At 42.8% G+C, this 27187-nt stretch overlaps 1 protein-coding gene and 1 long non-coding RNA gene across 3 annotated transcripts in view; both read right to left on the minus strand.

The window, feature by feature from the left end:
- The window catches only part of LAMC2 (laminin subunit gamma 2), a 55853-nt gene extending 54580 nt beyond the window's left edge, over positions 1-1273 (minus strand). The window contains exon 1 of the mRNA XM_077901985.1: positions 1090-1273. Coding sequence (XP_077758111.1) covers positions 1090-1168 — 79 coding nt within the window. The 5' untranslated portion in view covers positions 1169-1273. The remainder of the gene's footprint in view (positions 1-1089) is intronic.
- Positions 1274-2449: 1176 nt separating this feature from the next.
- On the minus strand, positions 2450-27187 carry LOC144316268 (uncharacterized). 2 transcript variants are annotated; one of them, XR_013382117.1, is made up of 5 exons: positions 26548-27187; positions 19173-19399; positions 18894-18968; positions 14382-14665; positions 2450-3180 (listed from the first exon to the last, which is right to left on the minus strand). It is a non-coding gene; the product is annotated as an uncharacterized LOC144316268 (long non-coding RNA). The 2 variants fall into 2 exon arrangements; XR_013382116.1 differs by lacking the exon at positions 18894-18968 and having other exon boundaries at positions 2512-3180; positions 26548-27181.

A 27187-nucleotide genomic window follows, 5' to 3' on the forward strand; every position in this document is an offset into this window, starting at 1 on the left:
ACTTGATCCATAAGTGGTCCCTTGGAATTCTAATATTCTGAGACTCTCCTTACTTTTAGGAAGTTTCTCATGAGGTTAACTCTAAGGGAACCTTACTTACATGGTTATTTTCATAAATGACTTTTAACATGGTAGTCAGGGATGATGGGTTGGAAGTTAATTCCAAGAAAGAAAAAAAAAAAAAAAAGAAAGGACGGTATCAGTGCATTCAAACACATGCTAAAATATCCATTCCATTTAAATCTAATTCAGGCCAACCAGTTATGGAAAGTCTAAGATAATTCTGTGCATACATGAATATTGTCTCATGTTTGTACATTCACATGTGTGAAAATGGCTCTTGGGCCTATTGAAATGATTATTGAAAGGCCATCAGGTGCAGGAAGCAATAGAAATAAGAAAATTGAAGGCAATTATACAAGCAGATATTATCTGTAAAACTAAATGACAAGGAAAACCCCTGTCAGGTGTTGTCATAGCTGACACATGCAGATAGCAAACGGTTGCTAGGTTCTCAGCAAGTTTTGTTTACATGAGTGAGTGGGTTGAACTCACGGACATGACAGCCGCTGGACACTCGAGGTTAAGATCAAGTGATCTATGACACAGGCCCCCAATAAATGCCTGTTGAATGAATACTACGTGAGCACACTCTCAGAAGTAACGTCATGCAAAAGTAAAGCATCGCCAAGACTCCTAAGGTTCAGTTCCCGTCCCAAAGACGAACCGGGGTCTCCAGCAGGATTATTGGAGAGGCTCCTTTTCCCATCCTCGTGGGGCTCCCGGTACCAGAACCCATGCCCACCAAAATCTCCACCAAAACCCATCACGGGAAAAGAGAGTATAGGCCAACGGATTACTGACTGATACGACTGATCCAGCCGGGGCCCACCGGTCCCAAGAGCAATCAAGAAGGAAGGACGGACCCCCTGGGCTGGCTCCGCATCTGGAGAAGCCCCCGGAGGCGGGAGGAGGGGGAGCCCCAGGGAGCTCGCCTCGCCGCAGCGGGGATGCTCGGGGCGGCGCTGAGCGACCGGGGTGCGCAGAGCGAGGCCGCCCGGGCCCGCGCCCGCCGCTTGCCCGACTCACCTTGGCTCCCGGAGGAGGCCCGGGCCGCAGGCAGCAGCAGCGCCAGGCACAGGCCGCAGCGCAGCCAGAGCGCAGGCATGGCCGGGCCCCCGCGTCCTACCCGCCGCGGCGCGCTCCCCGCCGGCCCTCGCGCTCTGCTCCGCGCCGCGCCGCTCCGCCTGCCTTTCCCCGATCAGGTGGTTTTATCGCCTCCTCTACCTGACTCAGTCCTGCCAGGAAGAGAGCCCGTGGTTCAGGGTGTGACTCACCTGTGAATAAGGAGGACCCAGCCCTCAGCAGGCAGACAAACCCAGCACACACCGCGCGGCAGGGGCGCCCCCCCAGCACCCTCCCCGCACCCGCACCCCCACCCCCACCCCCGCCCACCCCGCCCCCCCGCGCCGCCGCCGCCGCCGCCGCCGCCGCAGGAAGCTTGCATTGCACACCTGGCCCGGGCAGAGGGTGTGGTGCGGAGGCTGCGGCCCAGGGATCCCGCCCGAGGAATGTGCCCGCTTCCCCGCAGCCCTGCTTCTCTCCAGGGGTGGTCCGCGCCCGAGCCGCAGCACCCTACCTACCCCTTCCTCCCACTGCGCGCCCCGGCCTGAGTGCGCAGACTCAGGCATCAGTCGGGCCCTGAGCGAGGAGAGCGAGCGCGGGGTGCTCTGCAGCCTGGGGCCCACCCGTCTCCACCCTGGGAGGGCCGGCGCGCGCCCCCCTGCAACACACCTGCTTGGCTGACTCGCCTTCCCTTGCCTCCCCATCCCCAGGCCGGACCCCCAACTTCCTGATGCCCGGGCTAGCAACTCCCGGAGTCCCCCGCTGGTTGATTGGTCTCCCTTTGGAGGCTCGGTTCCGCTCTCTACTCCCACATCTAGTGCGGTTGCTGGCTTACAGTCGGTGCTCAATAAATGTTCTGTGGAATAGAAGCAAAAGGAGGACCCGGATTTCGTATTCCTCTTAACACGTTAGGGCATTTTTCTAGGACAGATGATGTTTGTTGAGACTGACTGTGTCATCCAAGTCCCTCGTGCTAGGTGAAGGGAGTGATGTCCAGGCAACTGCAAGTCTTGAGGTATCCCTACATGGTCCCAATGCCTAAGGAGGCTGGTGGCAATAATGCAGACACTTCTGTCAAAGAGAAAGCTTTGGTTCCTACTAGAAATTTAAAAATTACCAGAGGGGGCGTCACCTGGGCGGCTCAGTGGGTTAAGCTACCAACTGGGTTTCAGCTCAGGTCATGACCTCCAGTGGAGTGGTGGGTTGGAGCCGCCTTCAGGCTCTGCTCTCAATGGGGGTCTGCTTGTCCCTCTCCCTCTGCTTCTCCTTCTGCTTGTGTGCTCTCTCTCTCTCTCTCAGATAAACAAATTAATTAATTCATTTTAAAAATATTTTAAAATTAATTAAATGAATAAAAAACATCAGAGATTTATATGTACTCAATAGATATGCACAGTCTGTTCAAAACAATCGTTCTCCTACTTTTCATAATCAGGGACTACAGAGGGTCCCAATACATTGTTGTTCACTGACTAAATGAATGAATGTTCTCAAGATAGTTCTATAGATGATATCATAAGGCAACAAACCATATAGCATAGTACATGATTCTGTGTCAAAAGGTGTGAGAATTTCAGTTTATGCATGCAGTTGAGGGTAGTATGAGCTGACTGGGATAGCTCAGGATGGTTTTGTACAAAACGTGGCCCATGAACCAGGTGTTCAGGAATAATCAGGATCTGAATACAGCACCAAAGAACCACAGGGGGAGACAGTTTACTGCAAACTGGCTACCATCTACTCTAAATTTCCAGCCATACACACAAAAAGGAGGAATAAAAAGGAAACTCCGATTTTCCTCATCCCAAGCTTCTACTCTTCTCTTCGACTCTGTTCAGGATTCAAACAACATAAAGATTCTTCTCTCTCAAAACTCATAGTGTCCAACTGCTGCTACAGTTTCGGTTCCTGGAGACCAGGTATTTATAATTTCCCCATCTAGTAACTAGTCCATGATGGAGGCTGAAATCATGTCCCGGAGTCCCTGAGTCTTGCGCTTATACCCATCACTGTTGTGCAATCCTCTGCAATCTTGCAAGAACAAGGAACAGAGCCCTGCAAGATAAAGTCTTGAAGGTAAATTTCACTTTAGTACAGATTATTATAGTTTATATATGTATATACAGATTATTATAGTAATAATAAATAATTATATATATAATAAATAATTTTATATATATAAAATCTACCACCATTTTTGGATAGTGATAGGAATAAAAGCTAATACATATATAGTGCCTACTATTTGTAATCACTGTTATAAATCCTTTATACAGAACAATAATCTTTGAAACAATGCTATGGCATAGGTGTATTATGAATTGCCCATTTTACAGATCAGAAAACAGAGGCATTGAAAGGGTCAAGTGACATGCTCAAGGTCACATTGCTTAGTAAGTGGCAAAGCCAAGATGCAAAACTAGGCAATCTAGTTCCAGAGTTTATAAAGAGTTTCCAATGAAAAAACCCCATTAAAAAAAAAAAAAAGACAAATTCACAATACTGAATGAATTCAATATGCAACCAGTGGTTATTTATCAACATCCAGGACAACCCAACCAGGGTGGGTTATGGACTATTGGCCTGTATCGATAAAGTCAAGTCACAATGACTCTGAACAAGAATTTCTGATTTTCCTAACATGTTAGCTCTGAAAGGGCCCCCAGAGGTCACCTGGACCTGGGGTAGGAAATGGGCAGCCAGACCTGGGCACCAGGCCATCCAGCAACCATTTATGTGAACAGTGCACTTCAGTGTTTCTCTGTTCTTCCTCCCTTCTCGTTGCCTTATTCCAGGCCTCCTCACACATCTCAACAACCTGTCTGGCTCAGGCTGGAGACCCCTGCCCTTGGCTTCATCTCCTACCTTGCTCAGGGACAGTATCAACCCCCTTTGTCAATTTGAGGATTTTTTCCATAGTGCTTTACTGATCAAAAGTCAAGGTTCTTTTTCTTTTTCTTTTTTTTTTTTTTTTAAAGATTTTATTTATTTATTCATGAGAGACACAGAGAGAGAGGCAAAGACAGAGGCAGAGGGAGAAGCAGGCTCCTCGTGAGGAGCCCAATGTGGGACTCCATCCCAGAATCCTGGTATCATGACCTGAGCCAAAAGGCAGACACTCAACCACTGAGCCACCCGGGTGCCCAAAAGTCAAGGTTCTGAAGCAGATTCCTAGGGCCAAATCCTGGCTTGACCTCTCATTATTTTGTTTTCTCTAAAACTCAGTTTCTTCATCTATAAAGTGAGGGTAATGATAGAACAGTTACCCAGTAGGGAAGCTGGGAAAATTAAATGCATTAATGATCCACCTAGTGTTCAGGGAAGTACCAGACATAATATACACTATATAAATTAGCTATAATAATAATAGTTTTCATTGCTATTATTATCAGTAAGCATCATCAGTTTTCCCTTCCTATAATTACTAACAAATACCATATGAGAAAGATCGGGGGGTTTGCTTCAATCCTTCTACTAATTGACTATCCAATGGTAATTTTAAATTTCCAGATTCCTATCCAGATTGCCAACATTTACTTGGAAGTTGTGAATTAATTTGTAATTTTGCTGCATCCAGGTCTTCCTGCCTAATGTTTTAAGATTTTTGCATTTAGAACTTCATTTTGAATAAGGCGTAGGAAGGTCTTATATTTCAGGGGAAATGGAAAGCTAAGATGGATTTAAATAATTCTTATGATGAAATGCAGTTGACACATGCTTTCCGAAAAGGCAACGAAGGTCTATTTGCTTTTCTGTGTGACCCAAATAAATCTTTCTTTTCCAAATCCAGACAAAAATCATTAGAGACTATTCAGCAATAAAAAGGAATGAACCACCGACACATGCAGAACATGGATGAATCTCAAGGCATTGTGCTAGTGAAAGAAGCCAGACAACAAAAGACCAAATTCTACATAATTCCATTCATATGAAATCCTAGAAAAGGTAAAACTATAAGGAAAGAACCTACCAGTGCTTGGCAGTGGTGGGGGACTGATGGCAATGGGGCAGGAGGCTCATTTGGGGGGATGAAAGAAGTATTTTGACATATAATAATGGTCCAAAGTAGCCAAATTTTAAAAAAAGCAATCCAGGGGATCCCTGGGTGGCTCAGTGGTTTAGCGCCTGCCTTCGGCCCAGGGCGTGATCCTGGAGTCCCGGGATCGAGTCCCACAACGGGCTCCCAGCATGGAGCCTGCTTCTCCCTCTGCCAATGTCTCTGCCTCTCTCTCTCTCTCTGTCTCTCATGAATAAATAAATAAATAATCTTTTTAAAAATTATAATGAATAAATAAGCAATCCAATTGTACATTAAAACAGGGAAGTTTGATTGTGTGTAAATTATACCTCAGGGGTACCTGGGTGGCTCAGTGATTGAGGGTCTGCCTTTGGCTCAAGTCGTGATCCCGGGGTCCTGGGATTGAGTCCCACATGGGGAGCCTGCTTCTCCCTTTGTCTATGGCTCTGCCTCACTCTCTGTGTCTCTCCTGAATAAGTAAAGAAACTCTTTAAAAAATAAATAGATAAGTAAAAAATACTTTTAAGAAAACCTGGTATAAAAAAATAAGAGAAAAATCTCAAAACAATCTATATGATAAGTGAGGTGATATTCAGTTCAAATGTGCAAACTCAGACCCAGGACTAGAAACACACCTCTGTCTGTACAAGTTGTGACAAAGTCAGGGCAGAGTCCAGCCCTAACCCCCTGCTGGTTGTCATAGGCTCCAAAGAGCTCCAGGCAGAAACGCCACCCAAGAATTGCAGGGGGACCCCTCTTCCGGAAACCTGTTTTTTTGGCCAATTTACAAAAGGTAAGAGATGCCCTTCTGAAATGTTTGCTTTGGGGCCACCAGTTTCAAACTCCTGCTGGACTTTTGTTCCAGGAAGTGAGCTCTCGGATTGTCATCGTCTCGTCCCCCAAACGGCCAGGTCCACCCAGAGTCTAGGCCTTGGAATCAGTGAGGATGACCTTGGAGGCAGAAGTTCTCTGCTTGCGGAGCTGGGAAGGTGCTCGTGCATTTCCTCGGGGCGGGCCCGGAAGGCTGAGGCCCTGGAAGTCCCCGAGGCCCATTGTTTTATTTGCAGCTCAGTCATCATCCAGGGGACTTTTCTTTGTACAGGGCTGTGTAAATCACTCCACAGAACTGTCATCTCTCCACCCCCAACCTCCCAAAGAGAATCACAAGTGACATGTTGATTTTTGCCTCCAGTTCCATCATTACCTTAGCTAACTTTCAGAAGGAATGTCTGGCATGTCACCCTCTTTCAAACTCACTTATGATAAAAACAAGCACTGGCTGTTAACATGCCGGCTTTTGGACTCCGTTCCCTGCCCCAGAACTCCCCAGAGACTTCTAAGTATGTCAGCCTGTGCATAAAAATTGCAAGTGTAAAATACAGCAATCAAGGCATAAAAAAAAAAAATCAGCTCCCCTTTGTTCTTCATTGATAAAGGAAAATGTCCATAAATGGAAGTGGTTCAGCGTTTCCTGGGCCGCCTGGGTAAATTCTCTAAGGTTGGCCAGACTCCAGGAAGCAATGTTCTCTGAAGCAGGCGCTCTGGCTGAAGGGGCAGCCTTCCATTTTATGCAGAAACATGTATAGTGTTCCCACAGCTCCCATTCGGGGAGCAGCAGAGGCCAGGCCAGAGCTCCACGAAGGCCTTTGACTTTTAAGGGCAGACGATCCTTTTTCCTGTGGCTGCCTGGTGCCCCCCCACCCCGGCAGGGGATGAGAGGATGTGTTAGTAATGAACAGCCACACACAAAGCACAATTGCATTTGCATCTTTTTGGGGTATAGTTATTGCAGATGGAAATTTTCAAATCTAGCCTTTGTTTACCAAAACGACAAATGAGGAAGAGCAGAGAGAAGAGGGACACAAGCTCTGAGCATAGAAGAAATGACGGACGGAGAGATTCTGGGAACTTCAGGAGATTTAGGGGGACGCCACCTCCTGTGTTCGCTTAGTTCCACGCATCTGTGAGATGTCGATTCGTGGATTAAATATGCTGCCCACGCTTCCTTGGTCACACCAATCCTTGATCTATAGATACTCAGAGTTGCACGAGAGGTCAAGGAGCCCACACAGCGCAGATTCTCCCCTGGGTTGCCCTGGCGGTGGTGGAGGGCAGGCATGACAAGACAGGCTGGAAGGGAGCGGTGGCCACCGTTAGAGCCGAGATTCTGACCCGTGTGCCTTCCCAGAGGGAGAAATGAGTCCAGGAAACAGTGTTTCTAGACACGCTTAATTTTCACCTTTAATAATTTAAATTATAAAGTCTGAAAAATTCTATAGCATTTAGAGTAGTTCTCTGTGTTTTTTTTTAAGATTTTATTTATTTATTCATGAGAGAGAGAGAGAGCGCGGCAGAGACACAATTCTCCGTGTTTAGACAGGAGACTTTGGACACATTTTAAACATCTAACATGGGGCGCCTGAATGGCTCAGTTGGCATACAGCTCTTGATTTCGGCTCAGGTTGTAATCTCAGGGTCATGAGATGGAGCCCCGCGCTGGGTTCCAGGCTCTACAGGGGAGTCTACTTGAGTTTCTCTCCCTCTTCCCCTCCTCGCACATGCTCTCACTCTCTCTCTCAAATAAATATAAATGCATCTTTTAAAAAGTACGAACAATTAATAATAATTTTGTTTTTTTTAATTTTTTTTTCATTTTATTTTTTTTTATTTTTTTTATTGGTGTTCAATTAATTTACCAACATACAGAATAACCCCCAGTGCCCGTCACCCAATCACTCCCACCCCCCGCCCTCCTCCCCTTCTACCACCCCTAGTTCGTTTCCCAGAGTTCTCAGTCTTTACGTTCTGTCTCCCTTTCTGATATTTCCCACACATTTCTTCTCCCTTCCCTTATATTCCCTTTCACTATTATTCATATTCCCCACATGAATGAGAACATATAATGTTCGTCCTTCTCCGACTGACTTACTTCACTCAGCATAATACCCTCCAGTTCCATCCACGTTGAAGCAAATGGTGGGTATTTGTCATTTCTAATAGCTGAGTAATATTCCATTGTATACATAAACCACATCATCTTTATCCATTCATCTTTCGTTGGACACCAAGGCTCCTTCCACAGTTTGGCTATCGTGGCCATTGCTGCTAGAAACATCGGGGTGCAGGTGTCCCGGCGTTTCATTGCATCTGTATCTTTGGGGTAAATCCCCAACAGTGCAATTGCTGGGTCGTAGGGCAGGTCTATTTTTAACTCTTTGAGGAACCTCCACACAGTTTTCCAGAGTGGCTGCACCAGTTCACATTCCCACCAACAGTGTAAGAGGGTTCCCTTTTCTCTGCATCCTCTCCAACATTTGTTGTTTCCTGCCTTGTTAATTTGCCCCATTCTCGCTGGTGTGAGGTGGTATCTCATTGTGGTTTTGATTTGTATTTCCCTGATGGCAAGTGATGCAGAGCATTTTCTCATGTGCATGTTGGCCATGTCTATGTCTTCCTCTGTGAGATTTCTGTTCATGTCTTTTGCCCATTTCATGATTGGATTGTTTGTTTCTTTGGTGTTGAGTTTAATAAGTTCTTTATAGATCTTGGAAACTAGCCCTTTATCTGATATGTCATTTGCAAGTATCTTCTCCCATTCTGTAGGTTGTCTTTGAGTTTTGTTGCCTGTATCCTTTGCTGTGCAAAAGCTTCTTATCTTGATGAAGTCCCAATAGTTCATTTTTGCTTTTGTTTCTTTTGCCTTCGTGGATGTATCTTGCAAGAAGTTACTGTGGCTGAGTTCAAAAAGGGTGTTGCCTGTGTTCTTCTCTAGGATTTTGATGGAATCTTGTCTCACATTTAGATCTTTCATCCATTTTGAGTTTATCTTTGTGTATGGTGAAAGAGAGTGGTCTAGTTTCATTCTTCTGCATGTGGATGTCCAATTTTCCCAGCACCATTTATTGAAGAGACTGTCTTTCTTCCAATGGATAGTCTTTCCTCCTTTATCGAATATTAGTTGACCATAAAGTTGAGGGTCCACTTCTGGGTTCTCTATTCTGTTCCACTGATCTATGTGTCTGTTTTTGTGCCAGTACCACACTGTCTTGATGACCACAGCTTTGTAGTACAACCTGGAATCTGGCATTGTGATGCCCCCAGATATGGTTTTCTTTTTTAAAATTCCCCTGGCTATTCAGGGTCTTTTCTGATTCCACACAAATCTTAAAATAATTTGTTCTAACTCTCTGAAGAAAGTCCATGGTACTTTGATAGGGATTGCATTAAACGTGTATATTGCCCTGGGTAACATGGACATTTTCACAATATTAATTCTGCCAATCCATGAGCATGGAATATTTTTCCATCTCTTTATGTCTTCCTCAATTTCTTTCAGAAGTGTTCTATAGTTTTCAGGGTATAGATCCTTTACATCTTTGGTTAGGTTTATTCCTAGGTATCTTATGCTTTTGGGTGCAATTGTAAATGGGATTGACTCCTTAATTTCTCTTTCTTCAGTCTCATTGTTAGTGTATAGAAATGCCACTGATTTCTGGGCATTGATTTTGTATCCTGCCACGCTACCGAATTGCTGTAGGAGTTCTAGCAATCTTGGGGTGGAGACTTTTGGTTTTTCTATGTAGAGTATCATGTCATCGGCGAAGAGGGAGAGTTTGACTTCTTCTTTGCCAATTTGAATGCCTTTAATGTCTTTTTGTTGTCTGATTGCTGAGGCTAGGACTTCCAGTACTATGTTGAACAGCAGTGGTGAGAGTGGACATCCCTGTCTTGTTCCTGATCTTAGGGGAAAGGCTCCCAGTGCTTCCCCATTGAGAATGATATTTGCTGTGGGCTTTTCGTAAATGGCTTTTAAGATGTTGAGGAATGTTCCCTCTATCCCTACACTCTGAAGAGTTTTGATCAGGAATGGATGCTGTATTTTGTCAAATGCCTTCTCTGCAACTAATGAGAGGATCATATGGTTCTTGGTTTTTCTCTTGCTGATATGATGAATCACATTGATTGTTTTACGGGTGTTGAACCAGCCTTGTGTCCCAGGGATAAATCCTACTTGGTCATGGTGAATAATTTTCTTAATGTACTGTTGGATCCTATTGGCCAGTATCTTGTTGAGAATTTTTGCATCCATGTTCATCAGGGATATTGGTCTGTAATTCTCCTTTTGGTGGGGTCTTTGTCTGGTTTTGGAATTAAGGTGATGCTGGCCTCATAGAACGAATTTGGAAGTACTCCATCTCTTTCTATATTTTCAAACAGCTTTAGGAGAATAGGTATGGTTTCTTCTTTAAACGTTTGATAAAATTCCCCTGGGAAGCCATCTGGCCCTGGACTCTTGTGTCTTGGGAGGTTTTTGATGACTGCTTCAATTTCCTCCCTGGTTATTGGCCTGTTCAGGTTTCCTATTTCTTCCTGTTCCAGTTTTGGTAGTTTGTGGCTTTCCAGGAATGTGTCCATTTCTTCTAGATTGCCTAATTTATTGGCGTAAAGCTGTTCATAATATGTTTTTAAAATCGTTTGTATTTCCTTGGTGTTGGTAGTGATCTCTCCTTTCTCATTCATGATTTTATTAATTTGAGTCTTCTCTCTTCTTTTTAGTAAGGCTGGCTAATGGTTTATCTATCTTATTAATTCTTTAAAAGAACCAACTCCTGGTTCTGTTGATCTGTTCCACAGTTCTTCTGGTCTCGATTTCGTTGAGTTCTGCTCGAATCTTTATTAACTCCCTTCTTCTCCTGGGTGTAGGATCTATTTGCTGTTTTTTCTCTAGCTCCTTTATGTGTAAGGTTAGCTTTTGTATTTGAGTTATTTCCAGTTTTTCAATGGATGCTTGTATTGCGATGTATTTCCCCCTCAGGACTGCTTTTGCTGCATCCCAAAGATTTTGAACGGTTGTATCTTCATTCTCATTAGTTTCCATGAATCTTTTTAATTCTTCCTTAATTTCCTGGTTGACCCTTTCATCTTTTAGCAGGATGGTCCTTAACCTCCACGTGTTTGAGGTCCTTCCAAACTTCTTGTTGTGATTTAGTTCTAATTTCAAGGCATTATGGTCTGAGAATATGCAGGGGACGATCCCAATCTTTTGGTATCGGTTCAGACCCGATTTGTGACCCAGTATGTGGTCTATTCTGGAGAAAGTTCCATGTGCACTTGAGAAGAATGTGTATTCAGTTGAGTTTGGATGTAAAGTTCTGTAGATATCTGTGAAATCCATCTGGTCCAGTGTATCATTTAAAGCTCTCGTTTCTTTGGAGATGTTGTGCTTAGAAGACCTATCGAGTATAGAAAGAGCTAGATTGAAGTCACCAAGTATAAGTGTATTATTATCTAAGTATTTCTTCACTTTGGTTAATAATTGATTTATATATTTGGCAGCTCCCACATTCGGGGCATATATATTGAGGATTGTTAAGTCCTCTTGTTGGATAGATCCTTTAAGTATGATATAGTGTCCCTCTTCATCTCTCACTACAGTCTTCGGGGTAAATTTTAGTTTATCTGATATAGGGATGGCTACCCCTGCTTTCTTTTGAGGACCATTCGAATGGTAAATGGTTCTCCAACCTTTTATTTTCAGGGTGTAGGTGTCCTTCTGTCTAAAATGAGTCTCTTGTAGACAGCAAATAGATGGGTCCTGCTTTTTTATCCAGTCTGAAACCCTGCGCCTTTTGATGGGGTCATTAAGCCCGTTCACGTTCAGAGTTACTATTGAGAGATGTGAGTTTAGTGTCATCATGATATCTATTCAGTCCTTGTTTTTGTGGATTGTTCCACTGAACTCTTCTTAAAGGGGAATTTTAAGAGCCCCCCTTAAAATTTCTTGCAGAGCTGGTTTGGAGGTCACATATTCTTTCAGTTGCTGCCTGTCTTGGAAGCTCTTTATCTCTCCTTCCATTTTGACTGAGAGCCTTGCTGGATAAAGTATTCTTGGTTGCATGTTCTTCTCATTTAGGACCCTGAATATATCCTGCCAGCCCTTTCTGGCCTGCCAGGTCTCTGTGGAGAGGTCTGCTGTTACCCTAATACTCCTCCCCATAAAAGTCAGGGATTTCTTGTCTCTTGCTGCTTTAAGGATCTTCTCTTTATCTTTGGAATTTGCAAGCTTCACTATTAAATGTCGAGGTGTTGAACGGTTTTTATTGATTTTAGGGGGGATCTCTCTATTTCCTGGATCTGAATGCCTGTTTCCCTTCCCAGATTAGGAAAGTTTTCAGCTAGAATTTGTTCAAATACATATTCTGGCCCTCTGTCCCTTTCGGCGCCCTCGGGAACACCAATTAAACGTAAGTTTTTCTTCCTCAGGTTGTCGTTTATTTCCCTTAATCTATCTTCATGGTCTTTTAATTGTTTGTCTCTTTTTTCCTCAGTTTCCCTCTTTGCTATCAACTTGTCTTCTATGTCACTCACTCGTTCTTCCACCTCGTTAACCCTCGTCGTTAGGACTTCTAGTTTGGATTGCATCTCATTCAATTGATTTTTAATTTCTGCCTGATTAGCTCTAAATTCTGCAGTCATGAAGTCTCTTGAGTCCTTTATGCTTTTTTCTAGAGCCACCAGTAGCTGTATAATAGTGCTTCTGAATTGGCTTTCTGACATTGAATTGTAATCCAGATTTTGTAACTCTGTGGGAGAGAGGACTGTTTCTGATTCTTTCTTTTGAGGTGAGGTTTTCCTTCTAGTCATTTTGCTCAGTGCAGAGTGGCCAAAAGCAAGTTGTATTGGGAAAAGGAGAAAAAGAGAGGAGAGAAAGAAGGAAAGAAAAGAGAAAGAGGGAAAAAAAGGAAGAAAAATACAAAAAAAAAAAAAAGAAGAAAAAGAGAAAGAAAAAGAAAGAAAGGAAAAAAAGGGGGTGGGGGAAGGAAACAAATCAAAAAGCAAAACAAAACAAAACAACAAAAAAAAAAAAAAAAGAAAAAGAAAAAGAAAAAAAGAACCACGGGGGAGTATCTTCTGATTCTGTGTACTTTAAGTCCCTTGGCTTCCCCTGGAACTTGTCCGTCTAGCTGGTCTTCTGGGGGAGGGGCCTGTTGTGCTGATTTTCAGGTGTTAGCACTTGGGGGAGCTGCTCTGCCCCCAGCCTGGTGCGGGGCTCAGTGGGGGTTGTTTACCCCGTGAGGCCCCAGGAGCAACAGCCCTAGTGGCGGGGCCAGCTCTGGAAACCTGGATTCAGCCCCCGCAGGAACTCCGGAGCTCTCCGTCTGCAGGGCCTGGAGGCTCCGGGGCGGGGCCACTGATCTGCTCAGCTCGGGGCAGGAGCGTCCTCGCTGTCCTGGGCCCTCCCGGCCTCTGCCTGTCCCGGGGGGAGGCCGGATCCTGGGCTGTGTCCCGGCGCCCTGTGCTCCGGGGCCTGCGCTGGTGGATTCGCGCTCCCGCCCCGCAGCCCCCTCCGCGGAGCCGCCCCCGAGCCCTCCGAGCTGCTCCGGGTCCCGCCGTGCGCGCTGCAGCCCTTAGGGAGCTCGGCGCACTCTCCCGGGGCGCAGGTGCCTGTTAGTGTCCCCGGGAGCCCGAGGGCACCCCCTCCCTCCTGGGTCCTGCTCCACCTCCCTGCGAGCCCCTTTCCGCCCGGGAAGGTCGGTGCAGCTCCTGCTCCTCCGGGACGGGGCTCTCCTGTCCTGGGGACACTCGCCCCGGCCTCAGCCCGGCTCCTCGCGGGGCCCCTCCCCCTTGGAGGCCTTTGTTTCTTTACTTCTTTTTCCCCGTCTTCCTACCTTGATAGAAGCGCGAACTCTTCTCACTGTAGCATTCCAGCTGGTCTCTCTTTAATTCTCAGGCCGAATTCATAGATTTTCAGGATGATTGGAAGGTTTTCTAGGTAATTTGGTGGGGACAGGTGACTTGGGGACCCTACTCTTCCGCCACCTTGCCCCTCCTCCTTAATCATAATTTTGACAAGCACAATACTGACGGTGAAGTTGTACTGGATACGCTGCACGTGCCCACCTCCGTGCTGGGAGCCTTGCAGTGGGTTAGGAACTCACTTGTCACCACCGCCCTCTGCAGCAGGTGCTACTATTATCCTCATTTTGAGGTTACTCAGGCTCCCTCACAATCCATGCCAATACCACTCTCTAGAGTAATTATTCAACTACAATATAAAAATAAATTAAGCCTCTCCCTGAATAAACACACACTTCTCCATTTTAACAAAAAGTTGAAATGGATCTTTAAATAAAATAAAATGCATAGTCCTTAGAGCATGTACTACATTCTACAGGACTCCTCTCCTGCAGATCCGCAATAAAGGTTTATTAGGGGTGCATTTTCCTGTTCACATTACCTTTTGTGATCCGTCAGTGGGTAATGACTTCAGATTCTTATGCAACATCCTTTTACATCATCCCACCAAGTCTTGATGCTTTCCTCTTGGTCTGATACCTTAATCCAGGTATAAGAGCTCTTTTATTAAGTAACTTAGTTCTTAAATTCCTTAGATTAATTAGAAATTATGTTCGGCATACTGTAAAGGTCCGAGGAATCTCAAAGAGCTCCAGAACTTAGTGGCTATCTCCAGGTTACACAGAAATCCCCAAACATTCCTGGGTGGGTCCTTTTGCAGGAAGCCTGTGGATTGGATTCAACTTTGGTTATGAGGTGGAACACTCAGACCAGGCCAGTTATGGAGAGAACTACCAATAATCATTGAAAATTCCAGAGACATCCTTCGCTAGCCTAAAAATTCCCTGTAGTCTCCATATGTCCACTTAGATTAAGGAGGAGAATTAATGCACTGAATCAGGTAACTTAAACCAAAATGACACATTCCCTCAATTATCTGTCCGTTTTAAGTGAATATACTTTAGATCTGGGTAATTTAGGTAACTCTTTCAATGTTCTGCTGTTTATTAAATGAATACACAGCAAACCAAGATTTAATTGCCTTTGCTTTATCAAGGCTAGTAATGCCTTTGCTACTTTCTTATCTCGGGGTCCTCTATTCATATAACCTTTGGAAGCAATTGTGAAAATCTCAGCCAAAGCACAATATAGCTCCTTGGTTTGGCAGCAGAATTGTTATGTAGAGACGAATACATTTATGTGCCTTTGGTAAGCTTAACATGGCTTATATCTATGCTGAAAATTCTACACACTCGTGCACACACATGAATATGTATTACTTGAGCTCTAAATAGAAAAATCTTTTGAATAGAATTGTTGAATCACTACGTTGTATCTTGTGAACTAATATAATACTGTATGTTAACTATATTGGAATTAAAATTAAGAACTTAATAAAAAATATTTTGAGTAAAAGTTTGGGACTTTTGTTGGTCAGTTTGCTCTTTAGTTTTTAATTTTATATTCAATATTTTCTAAGGAAAGGGCAATTCTAAATCTTCTGACACTTTAGGGCCTGATTTAAAAAAACCCATTTTGGGGGATGCCTGGGTGGCTCAATCTGCCTTTGGCTCAGGTCATGATCCCAGGGTCCTGGATTGAGTCCCACATCAGGCTCCCCACAGGGAGCCTGCTTCTCCCTCTGCCTATGTCTCTTCCTGTCTTGTGTCTCTCATGAATAGATAAATAAAATCTTTAAAAAAAACATCTTGGAAGTAATTGTCCCAATGTTATCCACAGTTCGATCTTTCCTCTTGAAATTTTCTGAAGAACTCTTATTAACTTTATATGTTTATATTAATAAAAATAATCTAATGAGCTTTCTTCAGAACTAGATCTTGTCTAACCAGTCAAGTACAATGTTGATTTTCTCACTGGAATGCAGACGGAGCCAAAAGAGTGATAATGTATAAAGTGTCAAGCTGATTCCAGGCAACATCCTCTTACACAGAACTAGGCTATATCTCACAGGAGCAGCAGTGGATCTCTTGGATTTGGGTTGCTTCCAACACATTAACTTAAATGTTTAGGAAAACAATCCAAAATATCCCCAAATTTTCTTATTAACATACTACAGAATTTGTATCCATAAAGTTAACCAGTGCTCTCTTTTACACAGCTATGTTTTCTAAAAGTTCTTGATCTGCTATATAAACCGGATTTTCTTTTATTTGATTAAAAAGACCTCTTAATTGTCCCTGGTTCTAATACTTTAGGGTTTGCTAAACAAGAGTATATTTCAACCATTCCCCAATCCCTTATGACTTCACAAGCTTTATTTATATGTCCCTTTGCCTTTCTAATAACAACAAAAAATCCATTTTTATCCTGCCCTGATGATGATTTTGGTGGCTCTCTCAAGAATGTTTCCAAGCTTCCCCACATATGTCTTGACAAAGAGAGACCAGGTTGTAAAACTTCTTACATTTGGAAGCATCATAGCTTATGCACTGGTAGCCTATGGTTTTAGATGGAGGGCCCTGGGCAGGGCACCTTATAGAGTTATGCCCAGCCCAGCAGAGGAGGTGTGCAGGGGTTAGGAATAGTAGAGCACTAAAATCCCACACAAAGCTTCCTTTGCCAAGACATGTACATTAGTCTGCATGTATCCAGAGGAAGGAAATCTTTTCCTTACTTTGTCTACTGCTTTTAGCCATCAGCAGTAAATGGGAACCAAAGGATCAGTCTTCATGAATTCTTGATTTTGTTCTTGATGTGAAGCTGCTAATTCAGATATCATCATTTAGTTATTCTTTTTTTTAAGATTTATTACTTATTTGAGAGAAAGAATGAGGGAGAGAGAGAGAGAGAGAGAGAGAGAGAGAGAATGAATGAGCAGGGTGGGGAGGGGCAGAGGGAGTGGGTGAGACAGAACCTCAAGCAGACTCCATGCTGAGCACGACTCCATGCTGAGCACGGAGCCTGACGCTGGGCTCTATCCCACAACCCTGAGATCATGATCTGAGCCCAAATCAAGAGTTGATGTTCAACCTACTGCACCACCCAGGCACTCTATCATTTAGTTATTCTAATTTGGATTATTTTTCCTTAAATATAATAATTAACACCAGTTTTCACTGAATTTCATATTTTATCTTTCTGCTTACTCCAGTTCTTGAGAACTTTTCCAAAAAGTTTCTTTTCTCTGCACTGATTTGATATTTAGCACCAACCTCAGCAAAATACTTTCTGGAAGATTAAACCATGTATTGTGTCTTCTAAGTAATTTACAATCATTTTAGAAAACATTGCTTACCACACCAGTCTTTGGAGGATATTGCTTTTAGCACATTTTCTTCCATCCAAAAAACTGTCCATTCTTCTCTCCGAACCAAGTTCCCTACGCATAACAAAATACTGCCTCTGGTTCTCAGATGATGAAACTTTAAAATAATTTCTGGTATGGAAATTTAGTAACTTTCTTGAACATCCACACAAACTATTAATGTTTCTATCTTGTCTTTAAACTCATTTACCCTCCCAAAGAGCCATCTGGTGTGACCTGTTTTTCCTTTTCCAGAGTAGCTTGCTTGTCCACCTTAATGAAAGATGGTATCAGCTTGCATCCCCTAGCTGTACTTCCTAAGGCAGTACTACCCAGTGGAAATGTCTGCAGTGATGGAAATGTTCTATATTTGTGCTTGTGCTTCCTAGTGGAATAGCCACTAACCACGTCTACTGAGCATTTGAAATGTGTGCAAATGAGGAGCACAATTTTTAATTTGTTTAATTATATGTAAGTGTTAATAGCCGCATGTGGCTAGGGCTACCATATTGGGCAGCACAGATCCAAGGACTTCTCTGTCTCTCCTTTTTATTTTATTATTTTTAAAAACATTTTATTTATTTATTTGATAGAGGGAGAGAGAGAGCACAAGCAGGGGAAGCAGCAGAGGGAGAAGGAGGGGCAGACATCCCAGTGTGGGGCTTGATCCTAGGACCCCGGGATCATGACCTGAGCAGAAGAGATGTGCTTAACCAACTAGCACCCAGGAGCCCCGTCTCTCCTTTTTAAATGGACATATCACTAAGTACCCCCTTCACGGTGGTCACTTGTAACTAAGCAAGTAGAGAAAATCACTTCTGATGGGAAAAAAATTTTCTGAAAGTAGACACTTAATAATTTGTTGCTTTTGACTATTACATTTTTACCCAGCAGAAATTCTTTCTTACGTGTTATCTTAATGTTTTCTGACCCTGCATTTCTACTGGCAAATATCATTTTTATGTTAATAAAACCTAGTAACCTAGATGCCTGGAAATGGGATGTAGATTTCTTGCTCTGACTTTAAGTTTCACCTTCTTGTGCCAAAAATTTGGAAAGTTGCACTTTTTTTTCTTCATTTTCTTACTTCTTGTGAAATATTCATACTGCTGTATTTGAAGGGTATTCTATGAGAAGCAAAATACTTAGCATATGTAAAATGTCAAAAAGAAACCATGATATTTTACATTGCTTTCCTAGAACACCGTTGAAATCTTACTCAGGCATTGTGATCACCTACAAATGGAATTTATCTTCAAACACTGTCATCACAATGCAGATTTTGATTTTATGATTTTTTTAAGGTTTTATTTATTCATGAGAGACGAAGAGAAAAAGAGAGAGAGAGAAAGAGAGAGAGAGAGAGAGAGAAGCAGAGACACAGGCAGAGAGAGAAGCAGGCTCCATGCAGGGAGCCCAATGTGGGACTTGATCCCGGGACTCCAGGATCACTCCCTGGGCCAAAGGCAGGCACTAAACCACTGAGCCACCCAGGGATCCCGCATGATTTTTTTTTTTTTAAGAAAATAATTTGACACAAGAAAGAGGAAAGAAGTGCTTGTAATCTGTCTTTTCAGGGACCCTAGGCTAAACTCTTAATGTTAAAGTCTGACAACTTTATTTTATTGCGATAATTTTTATAGAGAATCCTTTATCATGATATTTTGCTGTGCTCATTCTTTTGCTTACTTTCTTTGAGCATCTGCTTTGAGCCAGACATGTTGGTAGGCACTTGATAAATCACACAGCTCCACTCTACATAATCTATGGGGAAAGGATAAGACAGGTGTTACAGAAACACACCTCCTTAGATGTGAAGGGACCAAATGAAAAGTTATGATCATGAAGTAGAGTTTCAAAGCTTTTTCCTGGTAGAACAAGCTGCCCTGGAAAATAACAATGAATTAATCCCTTCACTATGTAATAAATGGCCATTCAACTACTTGTTAAGACTATAAATCAGCTTACTGAATAGTAGGAATTCATCAGTTTTGCTGTCTTGGTATTGCTGGCGATATTTAGGCTTGTCAGAGAATCTGTAGGCTAGTGACACTCAACAATTCCCATCTTTCTCAGAATAATGTCGACACACGATATGTCCCGTCCATCTCTCTCATTCATTCTGCTCCAACCACACCAGCCCCTCTGCTGTTTCTCAAACAAGGAAGTATGTGCTGTCTCAGAGGTGGTCCCAGCTGAGGATGAAAATGACCACGATCAGATACCACCTTCCACCTCTGCCCAATCAGCTTCTCTGCTGGACTCTGCTTTGTGTGTTTTCTTACCACTTCTTACCACCTCACATCAGACATCTGCCTCTGCCTCCAGAATATAAGCTTCAGGACAGCTGTGAGTTTGTGTTGTAATAAGGCCTAGAACACTCACTGCCTGGCTCTCGGTACGCCCTCAGTAATATCTTTTTTAACGAATGAGTAACTCATGTTTCGTACTTACTTTTGCAAGTTTGAATTCACTTATCTTTCTATACTTCAGTTTAAATATTAGTATGACAGGGGACCTTATCTAATCTAAATTACCCCTTAACAACATTAGGAAGATGACTAACTAACTTAATACTATACGTGGACCTACTTGGAAGAAAATCTATTCTAAAACTCAAGTTCCCTTGTTTTATTAAAGTAACTGTGTAGATCGCCAGAACTATAAATTCACACAACTAAGAGAGACTAAAATGAATATAGAACAATGGCCTATGACTATAATAAGAGTGGCATAAAGAACATTAAACTTCGAAATGAGATGCTGTTTATGAAAAGTACTTTTTTTTTTTTGCATTTTACAAGTGGTTATTTATGATTGTTGTTTTTGATCAACTCTTTTCATTAAGGCCTAAGGATCTAGATCACCTTCATTATTACAGTTTTAGACGTGCTTTTGAAAAATACTTTCTTATGATTAGGGCTTGAAGATGCCAAAGGGAAGAGACCTGTGCTTAAAACCAAGGGTGTGAGTGGAAGACTTCATGTTCAAGGTCCTTGGTGACCTCGTCTAGGTCTTCGGTGCCTCTTATATCCATCTTCTTAGTCAAGTCACAGGAAAAGTATCCTGAACCCAGATATTCCATAAATTAAAGGTCATGTAATCAAACCTTCCCTGCCTCCTGCAAGACCCACACCAATCAATCTAGGCAGTTAAAATGAGCTATTTCATTTCCTGCTTTTCACAATTATTTTTTATTATTTTTAAAAGATTTTATTTATTCATTCATGAGAGACACAGAGAGAGAGAGACAGAGACATAGGCAGAGGGAGAAGCAGACTCCCCGTGGGGAGCCTGATGTGGGACTCGATCCCGGGACAGCGGGATCACGACCTGAGCCAAAGGCAGATGTTCAACCACTGAGCCACCCAGGTGCCCCTCACAATTATTTTTTAATGATGGAAAGGAAATTTTATGGAAACAGACATCAACTCTTGTTAACATTTGCAACCTTTAAAAGTCATAAACTTATTTCAAAATGTTCCATCAGATCGGATGCATTTAGCTGCAAGTAATAGATAATAGAAATCCCATCTCAAAGTGGAAATTTTTCCAATAAGCAAATTTCCAGATTCACATAATTGAAAATCCAGAGGTTGGATAGGAAACAGGCTTAAATTATTCTGTGGTCCAGTAATGCCATCAAGAATCCAAGTTCCATCTTCCTCTTCTGTCATCCAGAGTCTACTTCATCTGAAGGTTGTTCCCTTCATATCTGTAGACTGGTTGCCAGTAAGAATCAGGATTATATGCTTCCGTACTCAGGTAGGTACCAAGAGATCAAACCACTCTACCCCAGACTTCGAACAAAAATCTTTCCCCTTTCTCATTGGGCTGCTTTAGGTCATATGTCTATCTCTCAATCAGTAACTATCACTAGGAAACTAGTTTATGTGGACTGGATTAAGCCTGGGTAACCTAACTGCTGGCAAGAGGGTGGGATTGGGTTAGGCCAGAAGTCAGCAAACTATGGCCATGGGCCAAATCCTATCCACCAGCTATTTCTGGGAAGTTTTATTAGACCACAAACTCTTCCCCTACATTTTATCCATGGCTACTTTTGCACCATAACAGCAAGGTTCTGTAGTTGCTAACAAGGGGTGATCAAACCTCAAATATTTACAATCTGGCCTTTTAAGAAGAAGTTTGCCAACCCTTGGGTCCACATGAGCCCACTTTGGAGTTGACTCTAATCCCCTAAATCATGATGCTATAGGGGAGAAAGGTGGACTCAACTGGACAATATAAGTCCTGCACATGTAAACCAAAGTTGATTTTTTTTTCCTCCCTGTTCTTTCCTGAGCAGAGTTGAAAAAGAAATGAACACACCAGCTTCAGAATGAAAGCCTTAGTTTTGGAAGGTCATTGATTTACCCTCATTCTTTTCTTCCAGATTGATTGGTATCAGTGCCTTACATTGATCTGTGTTCCAACCTTGGCGGTGCGTTTTGTTTTGTTTTTCTGAATTGTCTGCAAGTTATTTGTTCAAACCGAGAAACCAACTACTCAAAACCCTCTGCCAGACCTTCAACCCATCAACAGTGGTTCAAAGGAATTCCCCAGTCTTGCTGCACTCCCAGAAGAAATCTCCCTCAAACTGTTTGGCAATGCCTGGTCAGTCACAGGAAGAACCACTCTTGTGCACGCTCACAGTCACGATTTTCCAGGTAAGCAATTTCCTGTCAAAACAACCACCTGACCTTTCTGATATATGTATGTATATAGCTTTTCTTGTTTATTTCTTTTAGGAGAAGAGCAACACATGTCCACTGTGGAAACATTAGAAAACAGATAACCCAAGGGAAAAAAGAGAAGCCTTGTCACCACACCATGCCCCAGGGAACTCATAAAACAAAGGGCATGTTCCGGAGGTGCAGTCTCCCCTCCAAGTGATCTAAACCAGCTTTGACTTTTCCAGCAGGAAGTTGGACTGGAATATTTCACATTTAGCCCCCCTATATTTGTGAAGTTCCTGAATGGATCTATTCTTCGACTAGCCTTTCCAAGGGTCTTTATTAAGTTGTGAACTTTATAACCATTTAAGGAAATTTATGGAAAGGGACAGAGATGGGTTGTTTTTTGTTTTTTTTTATTTTTAAGATTTTACTTATTTCTTCATGAGAAAAACAGAGAGAGAGAGGCAGAGAGAGAAGCAGGGTCCCTCCAGGGAGCCTGATGCAGGACTCAATCCCAGGACGCCAGGATCATGACCTGAGCCAAAGGCAGATGCTCAACCACTGAGCCACCCAGGCGTCCTGGAAAGGGACAGAGTTTGAGAAGCTGTTCTTTCACATTACTTTCTCAAAGTCTCATGTCCATCTTTTGCAAAAATGAAAAAGAACCTACTTCTCTTCATTTGGGCTGGCACATGCAATTTCACCTTACTTTGTAAATAAAAGGGAGGCAACTTTTCTGAAATACAGGGTTGAGAAAGTATGCTCAGCCTCACAGACCCTCCTCTAGGCACACCTGTGGGTTCACTGGTGCTTATTATGGAAACCACTTGAAAATGCCCGAAGGTTGGATTGTTTCCAAAACGTCAGATGCGTACAGCACTTAGGTTCAGAGCTAGAACAGATTCTAGGATGGGATTCTGTATCACCACAAGTCCCTGTGTGGATCTGAGTGTGGGATCGGGGCCAATGGCATAATTAGAAATCAGGCGTTACTTCAGAGGGGTGCTTTCCCACCCTGCTCACAGCACCTGCCCCGCCTCCATTATTTCTCTACTGAGTCTACACAGTCCCGCTGACACCGTGGGTCATCAGCAGTTTGGCCCTTCGTAACCTGAGGATTCCTGTTGGAGAGAATAGGAGCCCCTGAATACCTGGAAGAGAAGGGGCGGGGGTGGGGGGCAGGAGCACACAAATGATAGAGGTATAAGAACACTGGCTTTGAGGCCCAGACAGCCTGGGTGTTTATCCCAGCTCCACCATTACAGGCGGGGTGAGCTTGGGCCCTTCAGTTCTCTGGGTGTCATTTCTTTGAGTGAATAAAAGAATAATAATAACAGCACCCACCTACTTCCTAGTGTTGGCTGCTGTGAAGGTAAAGGGCAATTAGTGAGCTAAATGCTTAGCACAAAACTGGGTTAGTATGAGCTCTTATCTGTATGAGGGGAAGGGCCCAGAATGGGAGAGCTGGGATCTTGGTAACATACTTCTCTTCACAGCATTGTCTGAATGGTAGAGCCCATATTTATAGGGTTCAGATGGCTCAGGACCACCCAACTCATGATTAGATTTTCTGCATTAAACTGTGTGAGGACAGCATGTTTACCTTTCATTCAAGTAACTTTTTAAAATAGATTTTATTTTTAGAAAAGCTATAGATTTAGGGGATGCCTGAGTGGCTCAATGGTTGAGCATCTGCCTTTGGTTCAGGTTGTGATCCTGGGGTCCTAGAATCGAATCCTGCATCAGGGTCCCCACTGGGAGCCTGCTTCCCCCTCTGCCTATGTCTCTGCCTCTCTCTGTGTGTCTCTCATGAATACATAAATAAAATCCTTTTAGAAAGCTATAGATTTATAGAAAACTGGAATATAGAGTACAGAGAATTCCCATATACCCCACATTCCATTTTCCCAATTACATCTTCTGTTAGGATGGTGTATTTGTCACATTAAAGCAATATTGATACATTATTATTAACTAAAGACCATATCTACAGATTTCATTTATTTATCTATTTATTTATTTTATTTTATTTTATTTTATTTTATTTTATTTATTTATTTTTTTTACCTAATGTCCTTTTCCTATTCCAGGATCACACCCAGGACACCATGTTAGTCTTCGTTATCATGTCTCCTTTGGCTTCTCTTGGCTGTGACAATTTCTCAAATAGTCCCTGTTTTTGATGACCGTGACAGGTTTGAGTACTGGTCACATATTTTGTAGAATGTCCCCCAACTGGGATTTGTCTGATATTTTCCTCATGATTAGACTGGGGATATGGGTTTTGGGGAGGAAGAAGGGTAAGTGTCATTTTTGTTTCATCCTATCAAGGGTACATATTATCAACATGACATCAATGTTTACATTGACCTTAGTCACCTGGCTGAGGCAGTTTTGCCAGGTTCCTCCACCATAAATTTACTCTTTACCCCCTTTCCATACCATACTCTTCGGAAGTCACTACCTGCTGCCTGCAGTTAAGGACTGGAAGTTACTCTCACCTCCTTGAGGGCAAAGTATCTACATAAATTGCTTGAACTTCCTCTATATGGGAGATTTGTATTTCCCCTCAAGTAACTTTTCTAGGCTAATCTTTGCTTGAATGAATTTAGTGTTTACCAAGCACCATTGAAAAATAACCTAAAGCCAACTTCCCCCAGATTGGTTCCTTTAAAACTTAACACTTTCTGTAATTAAGTATCAACATTTGAAAGATTCTTAGGCTGAACATGGAGGAAATGTGAAAACATGAGATTTCTAAAACCTCACTTCATCTTCTAGTTCAGTGTCACAAATGCCAGCTCTGGAATTAGCAATTTCTTGCTAACCCTATATAGAAAGGCCTGAAAATGAATAAGGAATTAAAAATAAAACAAGTGGGATGGTCAAAACCAATATGAATGAATAGCTGTGAGCCAAGTGGAAAAGCATCCTTTGGCAAGTTTAAACCGGTTACCTCAGCATGTCCTGAGAATGTGCTTTTAGTGTTCCAGGCCGTTAGGCGCTGTTTGTAGGCGTGAATCCTGCCCCTCCTCAAAAAGGAAGCTAGCTCTCTGCCTCTCTTAAAACATACATCTTTAGATTGGTCTAGCATTAACATGCTCTTAAAAATCTCTCCCTCTCCACCGCCCCCCCTCTTCCTCTCTCTTCCTCTCTCTCTCTCTCTCTCACACACACACACACACACACACACACACACACCACCACCACCACCACCACTACCACCACCACCACCATCACCAAATAATTTGAGAATAAATTCCATTCCATGAGTTAAAATAATCAGAATACTTGGCCAGGTAGCTGAAAATCCACTTGAACTCTTTCTTAGAAAGACTTCTTGTAGAACGAGAAAGTTGATGTTTGGGATTGTTTGAAAGAAAATGGGGAAAGATTATTATTCGATCAGCCTATCGTGTTTCTACAGCTACCATTTTTTTTAAGAGAATAGTTTTTTTTTCCTCTGAAAGTAGGTCAGAATTTGCTTCCAAAGCATAGGCTTAATGAAAATAGGCAAGTGTTTGCTCACCGCTACAAAGCTGACCTCAAGTAGAGAGGCCTCTGATGTGCTCAGTGGGTTCCTCTCTCCCCCTTAGGTCAGGCACAGTCCTGGTCATGGCCTTCCATGGTTCTGACAATCCCTTTGCAAACTCACCCGTGGTGTGACGTCTAGAAGCATTCGTCTCCCAGTGGCTAAGGCCTTGGGTACTGTCTTATCCTCTTCTGCTGTGCTTTCACCAGCCCCAGAAGACAGGCCTTCATTTTTATCTGTTATCTCAGGCCATTAAAATGAGCAGAAGGAAAATGCCCTTGAACAGCTCCTGTGTATCATCATGAAGATCCTTACAACTAATTCTTTTGGCCAGTTCAGAGCCTCCTTACTCCCCTACTTTCTATAAAGGCAGCAAATGGAGAATCCTTGATTAAATAAAAAGTTCAGGAAAGAAGATGTTGGGGTTTGATATGGTTTCTGGCTAACAAAACCCTTGCTAACAGATTTTCCTAAGGTATAGCATCTCATTTTCCAGACTAAGGCGTTCATGTCTTTATTTATTTATTTATTTATTTATTTATTTATTTATTTATTTATTCATTCATTCATTCATGAGAGACACAAAGAGAGAGAGAGAGAGGCAGAGACGCAGGCAGAGAGAGAAGCAGGCTCCATGCAGGGAGCCCGACGTGGGACTCCATCCTGGGTCTCCAGGATCAGGCCCTGGGCTGAAGGTGGCGCTAAACTGCTGGGCCACCCGGGCTGCCCCATGCCTTCATTTAACAGGTCAGAGGCCCTCTCTGGGTCACCCAAATTGTCTAAAGCATGATTAGTAGAAGCCTTCTTCTTCTTCTTTTTTTTTTTTTTTAAGATCTTATATATGTATTTATTTATTTTAGAAGGAATGAATGAGAGTGAGTGGGGAGAGGAGCAGAGGGAGAGGGACAAGCAGACTCAGCCCTGAGCATGCAACCTGACACCAAGCTTGAACCCACGACCCTCAGATCATGCACTTGAGCCGAAATCAAGAGTCCAACACTGAATGGACTGTACCATCCAGGCACCCCTAGTACAATCCTTCTTAAAGAGTTTGGATCTGCTTCTTTCTTAACCACTGTTTTAACTTTTCAACACTATAGTTAACACAGAGAGTGTAAGCCAAATTTTTACTCACCTTTTGACCTCACTTGGAAATTTTGGATAGTTCTTTGTCTTTTTAATTTTTTTTCAGTGAGATAATTGATCTGAGCTTGTATTCTTGAAATTTTTTTGTTCTTGTTTTTTTTTTCCCAGTCAACTCAATTGCTGAGGACAAAACATTCAACTTAAGGGTTCTGATTTAGGTTTTCTGGGTACATGGTTTTCAAATTCTTTGCCTCATGGGGTATACTTAAAAGGCAAATTTGCATAATGCACATGGCAACCACAAAGGGAAATACAGCAATCTGCTATTTGGTTAGAATCAATAAAATATCCCTTGGCTTTACAGAAATTACTCAAGTATACTTCATCAACCCCAAGTATGTATGCTAATGTTCATTTGGGATTCAAAGCCGTCTTTTCCTATTAGGGAGTCTCATCAAATGTCCTAGTCATGTGTGCAGGATGCAGAGACCCAGGGCATCTGTGAGTCACAATGGGTCATTCATGGCCTATGAGCTGCCTGTGAACAAAGATTTCATTCAGCTTCACTTGAGAAATAAAACAAAGTTTTGGGGCACCTGGGTGTCTCAGTGGTTGAGCGTCTGCCTTTGGCTCAAGTCGTGATCCCAGGGTCCTGGGATCGAGTCCTGCATCAGGTTCCCTGCAGGGAC

Source organism: Canis aureus, chromosome 6, assembly GCF_053574225.1.
Source record: "Canis aureus isolate CA01 chromosome 6, VMU_Caureus_v.1.0, whole genome shotgun sequence".
NCBI classification, from domain to species: Eukaryota; Metazoa; Chordata; class Mammalia; order Carnivora; family Canidae; genus Canis; species Canis aureus.